At 46.8% G+C, this 17,469-nt stretch overlaps 1 protein-coding gene across 1 annotated transcript in view; it reads right to left on the bottom strand.

Moving 5' to 3' along the window:
• shank1 (SH3 and multiple ankyrin repeat domains 1) overlaps nt 1–17,469 on the bottom strand; it is a 60,554-nt gene that overhangs the window by 4,450 nt on the left and 38,635 nt on the right. Inside the window, exons 15-25 of the mRNA XM_071466928.1 lie at nt 13,564–13,646; nt 13,304–13,428; nt 12,511–12,646; nt 12,334–12,414; nt 9,398–9,406; nt 9,075–9,101; nt 8,921–8,977; nt 8,605–8,720; nt 7,307–7,430; nt 3,047–6,587; nt 1,693–2,583 (exon numbers count right to left, since the gene is read on the bottom strand). Of these exons, the coding sequence (XP_071323029.1) occupies nt 1,693–2,583; nt 3,047–6,587; nt 7,307–7,430; nt 8,605–8,720; nt 8,921–8,977; nt 9,075–9,101; nt 9,398–9,406; nt 12,334–12,414; nt 12,511–12,646; nt 13,304–13,428; nt 13,564–13,646 (5,190 nt within the window). The remainder of the gene's footprint in view (nt 1–1,692; nt 2,584–3,046; nt 6,588–7,306; nt 7,431–8,604; nt 8,721–8,920; nt 8,978–9,074; nt 9,102–9,397; nt 9,407–12,333; nt 12,415–12,510; nt 12,647–13,303; nt 13,429–13,563; nt 13,647–17,469) is intronic.

Here is a 17,469-nt window from a genome sequence, read left to right as displayed (position 1 = left end):
GCTGAGTGAAATAAAAACCACACAGATGTCTTCATTTCTCCAAAACAACAAACCACTTAAAAAGACTCAGTGAGGGATTCGATAAGTGGATCCAGAACTGGAATCAGAGTCCATCCCTCCTCTACAACAGCCAGGTCAACACTGACGTGGAGCGTGGTTCAATCCACTCTTTAAGGTGTAACTGTAGATTTTAAAACCAACACATTGGTACCATAGTAACGGTACAATTACCACAAACTAATGAGGAGTTCCAGCCCCTGTATTTGAACGTTGCGGGGAAGACTGCTGAAATGCTTTACAGCACGACGGAGGAGGAGGTCTCTGCTCCTCTGGTGCTAATGGAGCTGAAGCTTTATGAGTTGGAGATAAAGGCTGAAGGTGAACGGAGTGAAGAGCCACAGGAAATTTTTTCCTGACGTGTTTATTCTGAATGACAAAAAGGGGGGGGGGGTTATGGTGTCTTAGTTTTAACATTACGTCATCTCAGTAATGGTCTTATTTCTTTAAAGTAATTTCTATGATGAGGATACTAGTGCTCAAAGTACTGCACCTGTGTTCTCTGTTACAGTCTGTTATCTGACCGCAGGTGTAGTTTAAACAGACTGATTGTTATAGATGTTATATGTTACAGATTTTTTTTTTTTTACACAGATTTCTCACGTTCACTTTTATACAACTCTTCACACAGCAGCAGTCAATGTGGATTTCACTGTGTGCAGAATACACAGGCCACAACTTTCTAATTTCATCAACTGTTTTCTCACTCAAACTCAACCACAAACAACACTCTGCACTTTTCTACATTCACAGACTAAAAATAAAAGCTTTTACATTTACACTCACAACAATGTGACTGTAACAGAGAACACAGGTGAAGCACTAATCATATAAACTGCTTTAAACAAATATAACCATGACTAAGATAACTGGTTTCCACCCATATCAGACCAGTGTTGTACTTCTTGTACTACTTCTTCCTCCTTCCCTTTTGTCATTCAGAATAAACACGTCAAGAATAAATTTCCTTTGGCTCTTCACTCCGTTCACCTTCAGCTTTATTTCCAACTCATAAAGCAAAATAACACAAACTTATGTAAATTAGACCCCAATTCTGCTACATCTACCATTGCTGACAGGCCTGTATAACACTGAGTGGACAGAGGAGGACGTGCAGAAGACAGGGGAGATTAGCGCTGCTTTAAATCCAGATCTGTAGCTACCATACACATGTATGTATAGTGAATATATACATGTTCCTTTTGCATTGCATTACTGGAATTATTTTGGGGAAATAAAGTATATCGCTTCATTTTTGTAACATATACCATAATTTAAGTGGTGCCCTGCTTTTTCTGTAAAATTAAAAAAATAAAAGCTACTTCAAAGACAGTAGCATGTTGTCATGCTATTGGTTGTTAGAGTTTTTTATAGATTATTGTCTGTGTGGAAAGTTTTGTTTGCACTGGTGCATTTTAGATGTGAGATTAACTGTTGTGTTGAGATGCATGTTGGTGAAGAGAAAAGTTTTAAACAAGTGAACTCAGAGAGAAATGCATGTAGCCAGCTGTAAATATTCCAAATCATCGAGACGGTCCAGTGCCAGGACACATTTAAGGACCATCTGTGCTGACTGTCTGTTGCGTCTCATCCAATTTAGTGAATTAGTCGCAGTGGTCGACTGTGCGGCCGTACCTGTCCATTACGCTCCTCAGGGCCCGTTCTATGTTCATGCGGTGGCCCACGCGCGTCACGCCCAGGTCCAGGTAATCTTCCTTGGTCAGGGAGGGCAGGTGGGTGCCGTCAATCTCGTTGTCCAGGAAACGCTCTCTGTGCTCGCCCAGATTCAGGTATCCTAGCCAGTCTGCGACGTCATACTTGGTCCAGTAGGGCAGCGGCTTGGAGGCAAACGGCTTCGTAGGGGAAGGTGGCGGTAGATGGGGGTAACTCAGGCAGGGAGGCGGAGGGAGAGGATGCAACGGTGGAGAGGAGGTCCCAGACAGGAAGTGTGTTGGAGAGAGCGATCGTGACACAACTAAAGTGGAGTTTGGAGGAGGAGGGGCACCAGAGGGGGCGAACAGGGGAGGAGAGGGCGAGAAGTAAGGATCGCCAAGAGGGTTCCCGGGTGATGGCGGGGTGATTGAACCTCGGAGGTCGTACAGGGCGCTGTATAGTGGTGAGGTGGGAAGGAGCGGGAGGGATGAAGGACGTGGTGGGCCCAGTTTAGGCCTCTCCGACGGGGAGATGAGGGGGCTGGGTGCTCGCCGACGCTGGAGCATGTGTGATTCTGCTTTACGGGACTCGCGACTGGGGATGAACTGGAATTCTAGGGCTTTGGTCCGGTAGACAGGTCTGTGTTTGGGGGAGGTGGGGTAAGGGGAGTAAGATGTCGGGGAGAGCGGGGAATGTGAACGCGGAGGCTGAGAGGCAGCTGAGGGCTGAGGAGATGAGGGTCGTCCCCAGTTGGGGTACTGGGAGGCCGGGGTGGGGGACGGGGACAGTGATGGCTGCGATAACGAGATTGGGGACGGTGACTGGGATCGAGCTGAGGGGGGGCTCAGGGCTGAGGCCGAGTCTTCTGAAAATCTGTGGACAGAGAGAGAGAGAGCTGTTGTTACAGAAGAACAGCAAACCAGAGACACAACGAGACGAAAAACATGCACACACACAAAGGGAAACATTGTCCAGCTAATTTTGGAAACTCTGGATTAAAATCATTGTTCAAAATGTCAGTTTGAGATTGTTTAACATCTTTTCTTCATGACAGAAAGAAAAGAAAAGTAGTGTGGAAGTGGCTCTATTACCTGCTTCTGCTTCTGAGAGAAACACATGGAAAAAGCCAGAGAAATAAAAGAGAGGTTTACACAGTATAGACACAACACTGACACAAGACAGAAACCGACACCACAGTTTTTTTCACAGAAGGCTTCAACATCAATCATGGGAGGTGAGGAAGTCACAGGTGGCACACAGGTGTATTCACACAGGTGAGACGTGGATGGAGTGGAGCTCATGCTGTGACTGAACATACAGTTTCACTGACGTGTACCTGTGTCTGCTCAGTGGTCTCTGGCTGCTCCAGCTGTCTTTGCTCCTTTGCTGCAGTTTGCTGCTCAGCTCATTAATGATGCTGGGCTTCATACTGGAGGCAGGAGGGTAAATCTTCTTCCCCTCCAGAAGCGCCCCGGACTGGCCGCCTCCGTCGCCGCTCAGTTGCCCCTCGCCCCAGAGAGCCTTCATCTCGGGAGTGCGTGGCCGATCGAAGTATGGTGAAGTGGGACGTCCCAAATTCTGCATGTCCCTCATCCCGTACCCGTCCTGGCCACTTTCATCCTCCCCCACCCCCTCCTCGAGCTCGTCGTCCTCCTGCTCATCTCTTCGTCTGTGGGAGTGGAAGGATGCAGGAGCGGTGCTGGTCTGTCTGTGTAGCTCCCCGGCGCGGCCTCCCTCCCTGAACCTGTTGGTTTTTGGGTAGGTGGAGGCCGCTGCTGTGGCGTTCTGCATCTCAAAAGTTTGTCCGTCCAGGTAGCTCATGTAAGACTCCAGGAAATCTCCTCCCCTTTCCGACTCCCCTGTCCCGCCTCCCCCTCCCATACGTCCCCCAGCTCCAACTCCCCTCTCCCCTCGGTCCAGCCTGTCACCCCGGACGCCGGCTCCACTTAGAGCCAGGATGCTGTCCAGGTGGTGGTCACTGCTGCTGCGGCTGTCCAGCTCTTCAATCCCAGAGTCCACCACTGTCTCCTGGGACTCCCCTTTCTTGGTAGCAGGGGGAGGACGGTGGTGCTCCCCTGTCCTGCGACTGCCCGTGATGGCGGTGGAGGATGTCGTATGTGTGGTATGCGTTCGCTCCTGGTAGAGCTGAGTGGAGGTGCTTGTTGTGGTGGCAGCAGTGGTGGTTATAGCGGCACAGCTAGCGGTCGTGGCTTGGGAGGCAGAGCCCCTAAGTGGAGCAGAGGTGGCAGCAGTGGAGGAGGGCGCTGGGGGACCACGGTAGGCGGGGGGAGGCGCGACTGTGTGCGGAGGAGGTGTGGGAGAGGAGCGCCCAGGAGTGTGAGTGCTGTTGTAAAGGTGGTGGGGGTGGGACATGGAGAAGGGTCTGTGGTAGGATCCGGGAGGCGGCGGCGGTGAGACTGACGGGGGAGGAGGCGGTCCCGCCATTGAGGTGGGCTGCAGGGTGGAGGGCGAGGGAGGGGGCGGGGGGTTGGGTGACGTTTGGGAGGGGGAGGGAGCGGACTGAGTCAGGTTAGCCACCTCACTGTCGTAAGATGTGAGGCTGGAGGCGGTGGAGTCCCCTGCCTGAGGAGAGGGCAGGGGCGTGTGAGCAGGAAACCCACTTGCGAATGGTTCTTTTTGGGGGGGTGGAGGGGGCGGGGGTGGTGGGGGAGGAGGGGGAGGAGGCGGAGGGGGTGGTACCTGCTGTTGGCGGGAGGTCAGGCTGTTAGGGAGCATGCCGTGATGTGCGTACCCTGATACTCCCCTGTCGAAGCTGTTCGCAAACTCTAACGGAGGTGGGAGGGGGTCCGCATAGACGAACTCATCGTCCGCATCGACTGAGGGGGCAGGTGGGGGGAGGACCATCAGGCCACTCCCAGTGCTCCCAGCAGCGCTCACTGTCTGCTGAGAACTGGTAGGTGGAGGCGAGGGAGGGGTGAGGGACAAGATATAGGCGTCGGCTTGACTTTCCATCCTGAGAAAAGATGGCCTCCGAGGCGGCTGAGACTGCTGAGCAGAGCTTTCAGCGGCCGCTGCATTTGCAGCAGCCTGCTCTGCCCTCCTCATGTAACCCTCTCTCTCTTTGTCTCTCTCCCTCGACCTCTCCCTCTCCCTCTCCCGCTCCCGTGACCTCTCCCGCTCCCTCTCCTTGTAGGTCGGTTGATACGGCTGAGACTGGTAGTGATGCGTGTGAACCGTTTTGTCCTCAGAGAAGCGAACTCTTAGCCCCTCGCGAGCTCCGCCTCCTTCCCGCTCCCTCTCCCCTCCACCGCCCTCCTCACCCCACCCGCTCCCAACTCCTCGGAGGATTCTGGGTGAGGGTGGGCGGCCAACAGTGGGTGTAGTGGCAGCCAGAGAAGACGAAGTGACCAGGTAGGAGGAGCTGGAGGACTGAGCGGCAGATGACACCGGCTGGGAGGTGACGGCAGACGAAGGAAACACCACGCTCGACATCTGGCGGCTGAAATGGTGCTCCGCCCCCCTCCTTATCCTGGTATCGTCCCGCAGTGCACGCTCTCTGGCGGCCAGGGCGAGGCCTAGCGGCGAAGTGGGGTCAAGAGCCTTTCCTGTTAGAGGGTGAATAAAGGTGGTGGTAGTGGAGGGTGCTGCCTGCCTGCCTGCCGCTGTGTACAAGTCAGTAGGCACAGACTTAGGCTGATAGTCCAGGGCAGGTGAGGAGTACTCAGGCAGACCCAAGGCTGGAGGCATGCTGCGGGTGTGATGGATAAAGGTGTCCCCAGAGAACATGCCCTCGTCAATAGACTTGGACGGACGCAGCCGTGTGGATGTACTCTCCGCCTGTGTGCTAAGCTGTTGCTGTGACACCTGAGTCCTTGTTACTCCTCCTATTCCATCGCTCACTCCCCCGAGACTCACGTCCTCCTCAGCAGACATAAACAAGGAGGCACTCTTTCTGCGGGCTTCGTGAAACCGCTCCCTGTCTCGGCGAGCTGCGCCAACGATGGCGGCCCCGAACTGGCTGGTGAAGTCCAGGTTTTCCTGGGCTCGGATAGAAGGCAAGGATGGAGGAGGCGGTGCTGGGATGGAAGGTGGTGCAGGGGGCTGTGGAGCAGGAGTGGAGGGAGGAGGACCGTGGGGTGTTTTGGCTTCATCTGCTTCACCTGATGCAGGAGCATCGGCCTCCACGCTGCTGCCCTGGCTGCTGCGACCACTGCTGCTGGTGGAAGGAGCCTTGACTATGATGGTGGGGATGGGGATGGAGCTTTTCTCCACCGAGCCTTTGCCCCCCAGTGTACCTTGGCCCATGCGCAGGTCCTCTACCTTGGACTGCTTCACCAGAGGGCCCTTACCTCTCCGGGCCCCTCCTTTGGGACCCCCTGCTCCAGCCCCAGCTGCACTGCGGTCTGCTCGCTGGGGTTGACTCTGGGTAGTCTGTTGTTGCTGGGGCATTACAGTGGCAATGCTGGATGGGGGGACGGCGGTACTGTATCCTCTCCGAAGACCTGCTGCCTTTGCCCCTGCACCAGCTCCAGCAGCCTCCCCAGTGTAGGCAACCTTCCGTGAAGCAGTCCTGCTTTGAGCAGTGTGGGCAGCTGCGTGTGCATACGAGGTTGTGTGGTCCACAGTGCCGGGGCCAGTGGTGGTGCCACCTGCCCTCTCCCTGCCCCCGTGGGTGAAGTGCACAGACTGGGAGTAGGGCTGGTAGTGTGAAGAGGTGGATGTGGACTGGGACACGGAGACAGAAGGCTGCTGAGATGACTTCGCTCTCCAACCTAGCGGCGGAGCAGAGGAGAACGGAGGGTCTGGTGGCGCAGTAGTGGGAGGAGGGGGGATGTCGTCTGGGCCGGGCACCGACAGACTACGTGCAAACTTCATGGTTGGAGGATGCAGGAACTGCTTCTCCTCCTCAGGCACCCCTGCAGTACAGCATTCACAAATGGAGAAAAAAAAACAAATAGGGATGAAACACGGCTGCGCCCGTCCAAGTACAGATGGTGCAGATGGAGAAGAGAGAGAGCGAGAGGCTGATGAACAAGGGAATAAGAGTGCAGAGGAAATGGAGCCAGAAAAAAGGAAAGCTGAGGGTAATCTATGAGAGTGTCTGTCTAAATCTGCCTGCCCATCTACCTGCCAGCGAGTCTGTCCTCAGTTCTTATGTCTGTTAGTATGTAGAGTTAGTGCTTTATATTCCACAAACAAGTAGCAACTGGACAGCAGTGCACAGCAGCATTTATTCTATTGGTCACCAGAGGGCACATGACTATTTAAGGGGAGAGTTAGCAAAGCCTTAGTAAGCAACACAGCAGAAAATAAGCCATCAGAATAAAACAAGGAGATTAGTGGCACCTCTGCATGTAGGAGATACAGTAGTAGGGTGAGTATAAGACAAACAAACACCTTATTCTTATAGTACAATACGTAATATATAATATTAACATAATATATAATATAGTACGTATAATACGCTACAGATACAATCAGCTACAGATGCAGTACAGAGTGTGCACATTTTGTCCACAGACAAGACATTGTTGGCCACAGACAAACAGGTCAGCACAGTGTGGACCTCCACCGGTCCAGAGGACAGACAGACAGGCGGACAGAGGGGGCAGACGGAAAAAACAGACAGCCTCACCGATGGACTTCTGCCGCAGCATACCGTGCTGTGGGGCGTGACCTGAGGTGTACTGGCCGCGGTCATAGCCAAGGCCCAACCCCGATGACATCATCCCCATCCCGGCCTGATCCCCATAATTTGGCTGAAATGGTAAAACATGAAGAGCATGTGAAAGAGAGTAAAACACATGTTAGCGAGAGCTGAGACTCAGTCATACAGTAGAACGGTGGGTAGGGATGAGTTCTGGTAGCTGGTTCCATTGTGGATCCGGTTCCAAGCTAATGAATCTCCTATGAAATATTTTTACTCATATTCTCTGTTAAATTTGTCTCTTCATGCCTCTTTGCCGATGCCTGTAGTGACTAAGGCATCGGCAAAGAAAAAAAAGATGGATGACATAAACTTAACTGTTGTTATTTGAAGTTATTTTAATGGGCGTTTTTGCCTTTAATGTCACTGAAGAGACGCAGGAAAGTCAGGGAGAGAGGGGGGGGAGACATGCATTAAAGGCCCTGGGCTGGATTCAAACCCCAGCCACTGCAGTCAGGACTGAGCCTTAATGGTTTGCTCTCTACCAGGTGAGCCACCGGGGCAACCAGCGATGCTGTTGTTAACAACAAACATGGCGGACCAAGCTTAAATGTTCCAAATATTTGCAGGAGGATGATCAGGACAACTAACAGATGTTTTCACTCCTCAACAAACGACTTCAAAAGATTCGATAAGGGAGTCTAAAGGATTGAGATTTGGAACTGGATTCAGAACAAAATGCTACGTGTGGGCTGGACTAAGAGATGCAGGTGTTGATTATTATTGTATCAATGTTAATGCCAAAAATAACTAATAAAATAATAAAATAAAATAACTTGATGCAGGTTCAAATAATAATACTTATATTTAACACACTGACATATTCACTGGTACTTTTTCACATTTTTAAGCCATTAAATTAAACATAAGACGTTGGTGCAAACATTCGACTACACACTGAAAATGCTCCTGGTCCTTACATTGTTTCATGTTGTATATAACAGCCCAGGTGATAATACTTGAAGTTTTTCCTTAGGTCAAATAATATAAAACTATGGTTCTCAGTTGAAGGGAATCTCAAACTTTCTGACTTTTTTAATTAGGAATGAAGCAAAAATCTTTTCTTGTATATTTTCCAAAATGTATCTTTTATATTTTATGCTGTGTTTTACTGAGACTCATTTTCAAAGTGGACAAGTATTCTTCTCAACCTGATGACAGACCCAGTCAACACACACATCTCAGGACACGTGTAAATACATTAAAGCGTGTTTCACAATACACACCTCATTGCCGTAGAAACTTCGCCCCCTGTCTCTTTTTGGCCCCTGTCCCCGTGTCCCCGGCGCCTCGTTGGTGCTGATTGTCTGCTGAGCTGCTGCAAGAATTTCATCTAGTTTATCTGAGAGGAAAAAAAAGGGGGAGAGAAAGAGACAGACAGAGAGAGACAGAAAGGAAGGAGAGGGAGAGAGGGACATACGGCAATGAAACAGAAAAATGGACAGCAACAATGTGTGAAAAGGGACACACTCAATGAAGGTGGATGAGAAAGAGAGGGAGGGACTCAGGGAAACATCCACTGACAAACATGAGCCGCCTTACTCAAAGCCATCTGATAGACTGTCCTCTTCTTCTCTGCAACTTGTGAGGATTCGAATTCTGAAAGGAAAGAAACACAGAGTAAGCTCGCTAAGTGCCAAGTCACTCTGGACAGACATAAACACAATGCCTTAAGCGAGAGTGTACCAGAGCATACCTGATTTTTTTTTCCAAGGCGTAGCAGCTGGAAGGAGGACAAAAGGAGACTTAAGTTTTGGCAGGAGTGAAAGTGCGATAGCGTTGTTACAGTGAATACTAATCATATTCCCCTGTAGCTTGACAAACTGAGTCACCTCACCAGGCTTTTCGATCTTCGATGTAAAAAGAACGCACATCACACCCACGCTCTGAGACAGCTGAGGCGTGCACACTTATGATACAGTAAATATGCTGCACACATATACAGTATTACTCTCTCTGGCTCAGTTGAAAACACACACATGCACACAAACGTGGAATTAGTCTGAAGCGGACTCCCACCTCTCTCCACTGTTTAACGGTTAAGATCCAGTCAGCGGTGAAGTGTGGACAAAGCAGACAAAGAGAGGACAGAGTTAGTGGTTAAACCAGTGAACAGTAAAAGGACAAGTCAATAAGGGAGTAAAGAGGAGGAATTAAAGGTGACCCTTCAGTGTTTGCATCCACTGGTGTGAGTGAGTCTGTGTGTGAGTGAGTGTGTGTGTGTGTGTGTGTGTGTGTGTGTGTGTGTGTGTGTGTGTGGTCTGGGTTATCTGCCATACTCATATTCAAGCCATTGTGTTTCATAATGTGCAGTTTATTGAGCTTAATTGAACAGAAGTTAAATTTCTATGTCCGATGGTTAAACAAACCGTGAAAGGGTTTTTTATTTCAGCTCTTATTTATATGTATGCTGCACAAATCCTTTCAAAAAATAAGCCACAGTTTTGTCCAAACATGTGTCCCAACATATTTAAACAATACTTCAGCTGTGAAAACAACAATTTGTGGACTAAAGTGCTCTAGCGCACGACCACTTTCATTTTAATGCCCTTGTTATCTTGCAGCATGACTTCTGGGTGAACCGGGACACTGCACCAATCACAGAGGTGAGATAGTTTAATAGGCGTCACAGCTAAATGAATTCTAATGCATTTGAATAAGCATATGGTGCCAGCTGACATGGCTTCATCACACATTGTGCCCCTCTCACCTTGAGCCAGGAGGCACGCAACCAGGATCTAAGTTACAAGGTGTCAGAGTGCAAATTAAGCCACCACATCTCAGGCAACTTAGGATATTTGGTGTTAATGGATTTTATGTTAAGACAAACTGAGTCTTTCATAAAAAGTTGAGCATCATGTGACATGTAAAGATAAATCAACTCTGGATTTTTGAGGTTGATACTTATGTAGATGTTTGGGGTTTTAATAAATTTTAAAAACTGTCATGAAGTAGCGTTAAAATGCAGAGTTTAACTGAACAACAGCTGCTAGCAAAGACAACACGGTCAGTACCGCTTGTCTTTTGCTATAATTGTGGCTTTTACTACTGATAATTGAGGCTGATAAGAACCAATCAGGGCGCGACCGGATGTGTCTACGTCATCGTTTACGAAGGTTTCTGTCCTTCCGGGTCTGGCAGAGTTTATGGAAGTCTGTTTTTTAGGCGTGAAAACTCCAGAGAAGTGTAGACGGGAGGCGAAAATGTAGCTATAGAGATGTGTTTTTAAATAAAAACACAGTAGTGTGGATGTAGTCTAAATTACTGCAAACCTAATTCGGCATTTCTGTACTGCAATTTTTTTTTCTCCCACTATTCAGCTGACATATAAACAGAAACTGACAGAAACTGCAGTAAGCTTTTATCCGCCTTTTAATTTTTTTTCTTCCATAAAACAACACAGCAGATGCTCCCGTCATAACAGCATGGTGTAGCAAATTATTAAGTGCAAGTAATTACATTTGTTATATCCATGTCTAAGAATTAATGTGGAAATTGTGGAGATTGTTGAAAACTAAGTTTAAGTTTGTTACTGTACATGTTGAGATAGTTTAGCCTGTAGTATCTCTGCATACATACAGTGCTAGTAGTAAGGTCATAGAGTAAACAGTGAGCTCTGGATTGTGTGTCTCAGTAGGGGGGGTGGATTGGGGGGTTTAGGAAACTGGAACCTGTGTTTTCAGACCGGGTGCTCATGCTTTGTGCTGCTCAGGTGAGGTCACACCACAGAGATACGGCAGGTGAGGAGAGGAGACTGGGGAGGGATGAAGCAGAGGGCTGATCTCTACACTCAGGATTAACCGTAGTCAGATACTGACTTACAGCAGCTGTTGCTTTTGTGTGTGAGAGAAAATACCGAAAACCTGAGACCAGCTGATTCATCTCCAGCGGGCCATCGCTTTTCATACACCAAGGACCTCTCACTGGGCATGCTCAGAACCAGACAGCAGTGACAGCTACAGCGACAACCAGCATCATAAATGTTTAAGACGATACAACGCAATCACCAATTAGAAAAAAAAAAAAAACAAAACACTGGCCAGTGTTCTGATCTGCAAATGGGGGCGTTGACCCTCACTATGCACTCTCCTCCCACTATTTTGCCTCAAATAGAGATGGCACAAGCATAGCCACACATAATGCTGTTACCATAGCAACATACCTAGAACAAAGTTGTTGTTTTTTTTTTTGTTTGTTTGTTTTTTTTTTCTCAAAAATTACTCATCTCAATAATTTTATCCTGGGTGTGATTTCTTCCAAATGAATCAGTTAAAGATATGAACAAAAGAGGGACTGAATTTTTGCAACTTGCTCGCTGAAATTCTTTTTATTCCCCTGTAGTGTTACCTTAGCAACAAATACTTGTCAGCGTGTGTGTGTGTGTGTTCGTGTGAGTGTGTGTTTGTGTTGATCAGAGGTAGAGGCTGCTCTGTGGACACTGGGGTTAAAGCTGTGCCAGGGAGCAGTGGGCAGGGGCAGGGGGGAAGTGCAGGGGGGTAAGAGGTAAGAGAGGCGGGCGGTGAGAGAGAGAGGGGTCACAGGGTGGATGCTGGCGACACTTTTTCTGGGTGGGGTTACCTGTAGTGGGGGTGCTGGAAGTGACAGTGTGGAACCTCTGAAAGAACAGTGAAATGCATTGAGACCGTCATCCACGGCTGCAGGCAGCCAGTCTTCTGCTCTCTGTCGCTGAGTAAGTACACCGTCTCCCTCTCTTCTGTCTTGCTGTCTAAATTTAGCCCTCGCTCAACTCCCCTTCTCACTTTCAGCATCCTTAACAACCCCCCAACACTCTGGTTTCACACTGTTTCTATCATTCTTCATCACTTCAATCTATTTCTACACACTAACTTTTTTTTCTCCTCCTCCTCTGCTTTAAAGTACTCTCCTTTGTCTACATCTGTGTCTTCATCCATCTCGCTCTCTCTCAAAAAAGTTTATCTCAGCCTGTTTCTTACCCATCTCCTCCAGCTCTGAAGTCATGGATTTGGATCGCAGGGCGATGGCCGGAGTGCTCAGCCTCTTACTCTGCTGGGGAACTGGAGGGGAGGGGACAGAAGAATCAGTCAGACTTGTTCAAGATCATGGTTCAGTTACCACCAGCGTTGACAGACAGGGCTGCAGCAGACACTCACTCTTCTTCCTCGAACCTTCCTCCATGTCGGGGTTGCGGGTAACCATGACAACCTTGACCATGAGGCTGTTGCCGCCTTGTCGGATCATGTTGACGACCTGCCGGTGTCCGACTTTGACCACGTTCTGACCGTTGACCTGGGACAGAGGCAGAGACAAAGAGTGATGGAGTTCGGTGATGCTGATCATGCTGATTATTTTTACCACTTTTTCTCGACAGCATTTTCATTCGAAAGCATCCTCCAACATTTGTGTCAAAAAAGAAGAGGGAAGTTGAAACTAACAGACAGGCTAAGAGAGAAGTTGAGAGAGACAAGGGATTATTTGTAGTTTAGAGTTTCTAGACATTTCATTTAACAACACAAAACACCTGTTGATCTACAACTTAAGGAATCTCAAATCAGACTGTATGTGTTTGCTGGAAATCTTTACTTTATATAAAGTAGTTTTTGTATGTTTTTGTATGTTTAATGCCTGCTTGCGAACCAAATTTACTTCAGGATAGTAATACATTTTATTGTGTCATTGGCTTTTTTATTTTTATTTTTTTTAGCAAATTGAAAATTTTTCTGTACACGGTGAATAAATTCATAACTTTTCAGTGAAATCCAGTAGAAAGTGAAGCCATGAAGAAGATTTTGATTGGGACTCGGATCCAGATGCAGATTAAACTCCCACATTTAGAGGACTGTGAGGAAGTCGGCACTGTGGTTATTTTCTTCTGAAACCTCCATAGCAAACCTGTCAGTACTTTCAGATCCACCCTGATAATGCAGTGGTAAATCATGGTTGTACCTCTATCAGGAAATCCCCCATCCTGAGTCCGGCTCTCCAGGCCACACCTCCCTCGTCCACTGACTCCAGGTACTGCAGGGCAGGGAAGGCCGGGGTGGGAGTGAACTCCTCGATGGGAGTCTGAGCTGGAGACACCATTAAAATATGGCAGGAGAGGATGCATTAGCACTGCACATAATACAGTATTTCATATGTGATCAGAACTGAGTCAGTGTGTGCGTCTGGTTGCACAGCAGGATGTTTATCACATTTTTTCTCACCTTTGGCCCCCCGCAGCACAAAGCCGAAGCCCTCGCTGTCTTTTTTCTGCAGAAGCACTGTCTTCTCCTTGATTATATAGTCACTGGCAGAGAGGAGACAGAGGAGAGACACACAGACAGAGCTGTGAAAGACAGAAGACAAGGAGGACGTGCTGTACACTCCTGCATTCAGCCTCTGCCTTAATCAGTGGAGATGATGGATGGAAAGTCAAGTTTTATCAATAAATCACAATGTTTATCCTGCTGCTGTTAACTTTTTCCTTCCCCATCTCCTCTGCTGTCTGCTCCCCACTTCCTGCGTCCCATTCTGATGACATCACCAGTAGTACAAAGCAGAAACTCATTTCGATGTTATACTGGATTGAAACTAAGACCCCAGTGTGTACTTTATAGATTGTTAAAATCGGTAACACTTAATTTTACAGCTCCCATATCTTTCAGCTAATTTCCTGGACACCTTCCTCATAATTTCTTTTAAAGAAATTAGCTGGTATTAAGCTGTACATGTCTGGGATATTTCCAAGAAAGGCCTACGCAATTCAGTACTAGTTATAAGGGAAAGGGAGGAAGTGTTAATTGCTGCAATTATTAAGTACCTGAAAAAAAAAAAAAATACTGGACCTGTAAAATAAACCGTTATCTTCAAATCATCAAAAATATGGTAAAGACAGTGTATTAGATTTAGTTTGTCTATTAAAAAAATCTGATCTAGGGCAGAACATCTAAACTGATGACTGTCATCTTCCATAAATACAATGGAGATGATTTAGTTTGTTTAATTTATCTTCCTATAACTGTGGGTTAAGGTCATAGTATGTCTATGGAAAACCCTGATATTTACGTCTCCTTAAATATGTTATTGTTTTATAATTTACTCTTGTTATTAGTAGCAGTAATAATGTATAGTGTCCCATGTTCTGAACAGAGCTTCAAAGCCTCTCTGGTTTGATGACAATAAATACTTCAGAGTGGTCAAATGTAAAAACGTATCTATTTCAGCTTCAATTCAAAACTACAACTATCAGCCAAACCCTAACCACCATTAAACTGTAACACAAGCCATGATCCCCACAGTACAGTGGTGACATAAAACAGTGTTTTGCTATGCTTCACTTTGGTGTATGTTTTTGACAGCGAGCCCAGAGCCGGTTTCTACCAGAACCTCAGTAAGAGATGCTATATACAGTAATGACGGTGCTGCTTGTTGCCTCAGCAACAGCGAGAACTGGACGCAGGGAAACTTGCTTGAGTAGGTCCACACCAGAGCCAAGCCATGTAATGGTACGCTATTAGTCACTGACAGCAGAGAACAGGCAGTGTATGCTCACAGGTGGAGCCCATACAGTGCAGTGTACTCTCCGCTCTGTCCTGTGCCACAAACACGCAGGAGGTACGCAAAGACAGGCGGAAAATAACACAGTACATCTACTCAAGTACTGTACTTCAATGGAAATTTTGAGGTACTTTTACTTTACATGCGTACATTGAAATTTTGTTTCTTTATACTTAATTTAAATACATTTCTATTCAATCCAATTTTATTTGTATAGGGTCAAATTATAATATACATTATCTCAATGGACTTTACAGGGTAAGGTCAAGACCTTACTGTATTATTGAGAGAAACACAACAGTTCACACAGATAAATAGCTACCACCCAGTGACAGTGGTGACAAACCTCCAACAGAAGTGGACTCAGGGTGAGCAGCTGTCTGCCTGGACTGGTCAGGATTTTTTTTTTGTTTTTTTTTTATGCCTTTATTATAGTTGCAGTGAGAGAGAGACATGAAATTTGGGGAGAGAGAGGGGATGACATGAAGCAAAGGGCCACGGGTTTGACTTGAACTCCGGGCTGCTGCGGTTAGGACTAAGCCTTAATGGTACACGCTCTACCCAGGACTTTTATTTGACTACTTTAGCTAAAAGTTACTTTCCAGATGAATAATTTACATTGAAAATATATCAAACTTATGAAATACATTGTTGAAGATTAAACCAGTGGCTCTAAACCTCTTTAGTGAACCCTCTCATCATGTTTCAGATGAAACATCTCTGGGTGACAAGCAGTTCCTCAAAGCAGACACGTGCCCTCTAAACTTCTCAGGTGGTTTCATTTCAGTTATTTTTCAAACCCAAAGCGGCTGAACTGTCCAACTACTCACAAAGTACTCGTAAAGATTACAGGAAAATAAAAAAAATTGTACACATTTTTTTTTAGTACAATTAGTACTTTAGTATTTTTTAGCTGATTTTTCTTTTTGCTTTTTTTTTTGTTCTTCTATTAATCATCTCACATTTCTCAGATGTGACCCTTTGACCCTTTGGAGGGGCCAGATCCACAGGTTGAGAACCGCTGGACTAAACTACAGAACTACATGTAAAGCAGTAAAGACTAGATCCACCTAAAACAATAAAATGTATTAATGCTTCAGTAGTAATAATCTAATGATAATACATCAGTCATAGAGGCTGCTGCTGTTAACACTTGTTGACTTAGAATAAACTTGTAAAGGAGGATTTTTACATTGATGGTATTTTTATATATGTAAAGGTCTGAGTACTTCTTCCTCCACTGTGTGTCACTGTACTGTACAAGATTTAACAATGATTGGATTCACACATTGGCACTGAATTATGTTATTTTCAAAAGCAATTATACATCTATCAGACTGCATCTGTCATCGTCCAGTCCACCTGCCTGAGAGAGTGTTACTTTTTCTCTCAGGTGTGTTGTATGTGTCGATGATAAGAGGCTCGTGTTGTCCTTTTGTCATGGGCAGATTATGAGACAATGGACCCTTGAGCTCTGTGCACGTGACAGGCCCCCAACCCCTCTTACACAAGAGCAAGAGTCACAGATTCCAAGGCAAAGAGACATCATTTGGGTCATTTTGCTTCTCATTTGAGGTCAATTTGTATCTTTGAGGTAGTTTTCCAGATCTTTTTGTAGTTGTTTTGTATCTCTTTGTGGTCACCTTCATGGTCATTTGTGGTTGTTTTGTGTCTTTATACTCATTTTTTTTGTCTTTTATCTATCAAACAGAGGATCTAGCTCAGGGGCCCCCTGAACACCTTGGGCCCCTGAGCCTGAGCCCAGTAGGTCTGCCATAGTCCTACCATGAGAGCTCTGCAAAGACGCTTGACCACTATAGTTTAGGCCTCCTTGGTCCAGTTGGGTGTTAGGAACAGGTATCAGGGACTCTTGTGTTGTTATGAATGGAAAGGCCATTCAGCCAGTCACTGAGTCACAGAGGTATATGTGCCGTGTCAGCTGTAACATACTGTAACCACATGCTGATAATCCCACCGTGCACCAAAATAGTCCCAGCCCTCTCCATCTGTTCATCCCTCTCTCTCTTCACCAGCGTTTCTTTTTTCCCATCCTCATGGCCCCGCCCACTCCATACTTCTATCTATACTGGCTCTCCCTCCCCTTGTTCTCCAAACTTCTAATCATTCACTCATTTTTTATCTAATCACATTCCCCCCCCTCATGATCTTTTTCATTCAGTCTACTGAGTGCATCACTCTCTCCACAGGCTGTGAGAGCCTCTCTGTCTCTGCCAAGGCTCTGTCTCTTTGTTATTCTTGTCCTCTTCTGTTCATTTCTGCTGCCCAGCCCAGACCTCAAACGCTCTGAGGAGCCGAGTGAATAAATGAACATACGCTGTACTGTACACATTCACACACATATTATGCTAGGAGTGAGTGGTGAATATTAATTACTGGTTGGGATTTTGGACAAAGTAATCTTGATATATGAAAACTGTGGTTTGTTTCCTGGATGTGTGTTAAATTCAGTCTGTGCTGGAAGCAAGGGATTAAAAAAAACTGCTTTCATACACTGAAACAACACCTCCTGTCCCTAAAAGCTGCATTGTCAGATTTAGGTTAGTTAAATCAGA

The sequence above is a fragment of the Trachinotus anak genome, unplaced genomic scaffold (assembly GCF_046630095.1).
Source record: "Trachinotus anak isolate AG129_WGS33_773 ecotype Australia unplaced genomic scaffold, CSIRO_AGI_Tana_v1 ptg000003l, whole genome shotgun sequence".
NCBI classification, from domain to species: Eukaryota; Metazoa; Chordata; class Actinopteri; order Carangiformes; family Carangidae; genus Trachinotus; species Trachinotus anak.
Note: the sequence above shows the minus strand (reverse complement) of the source record. Positions and strands in the feature narration are given on the sequence as shown.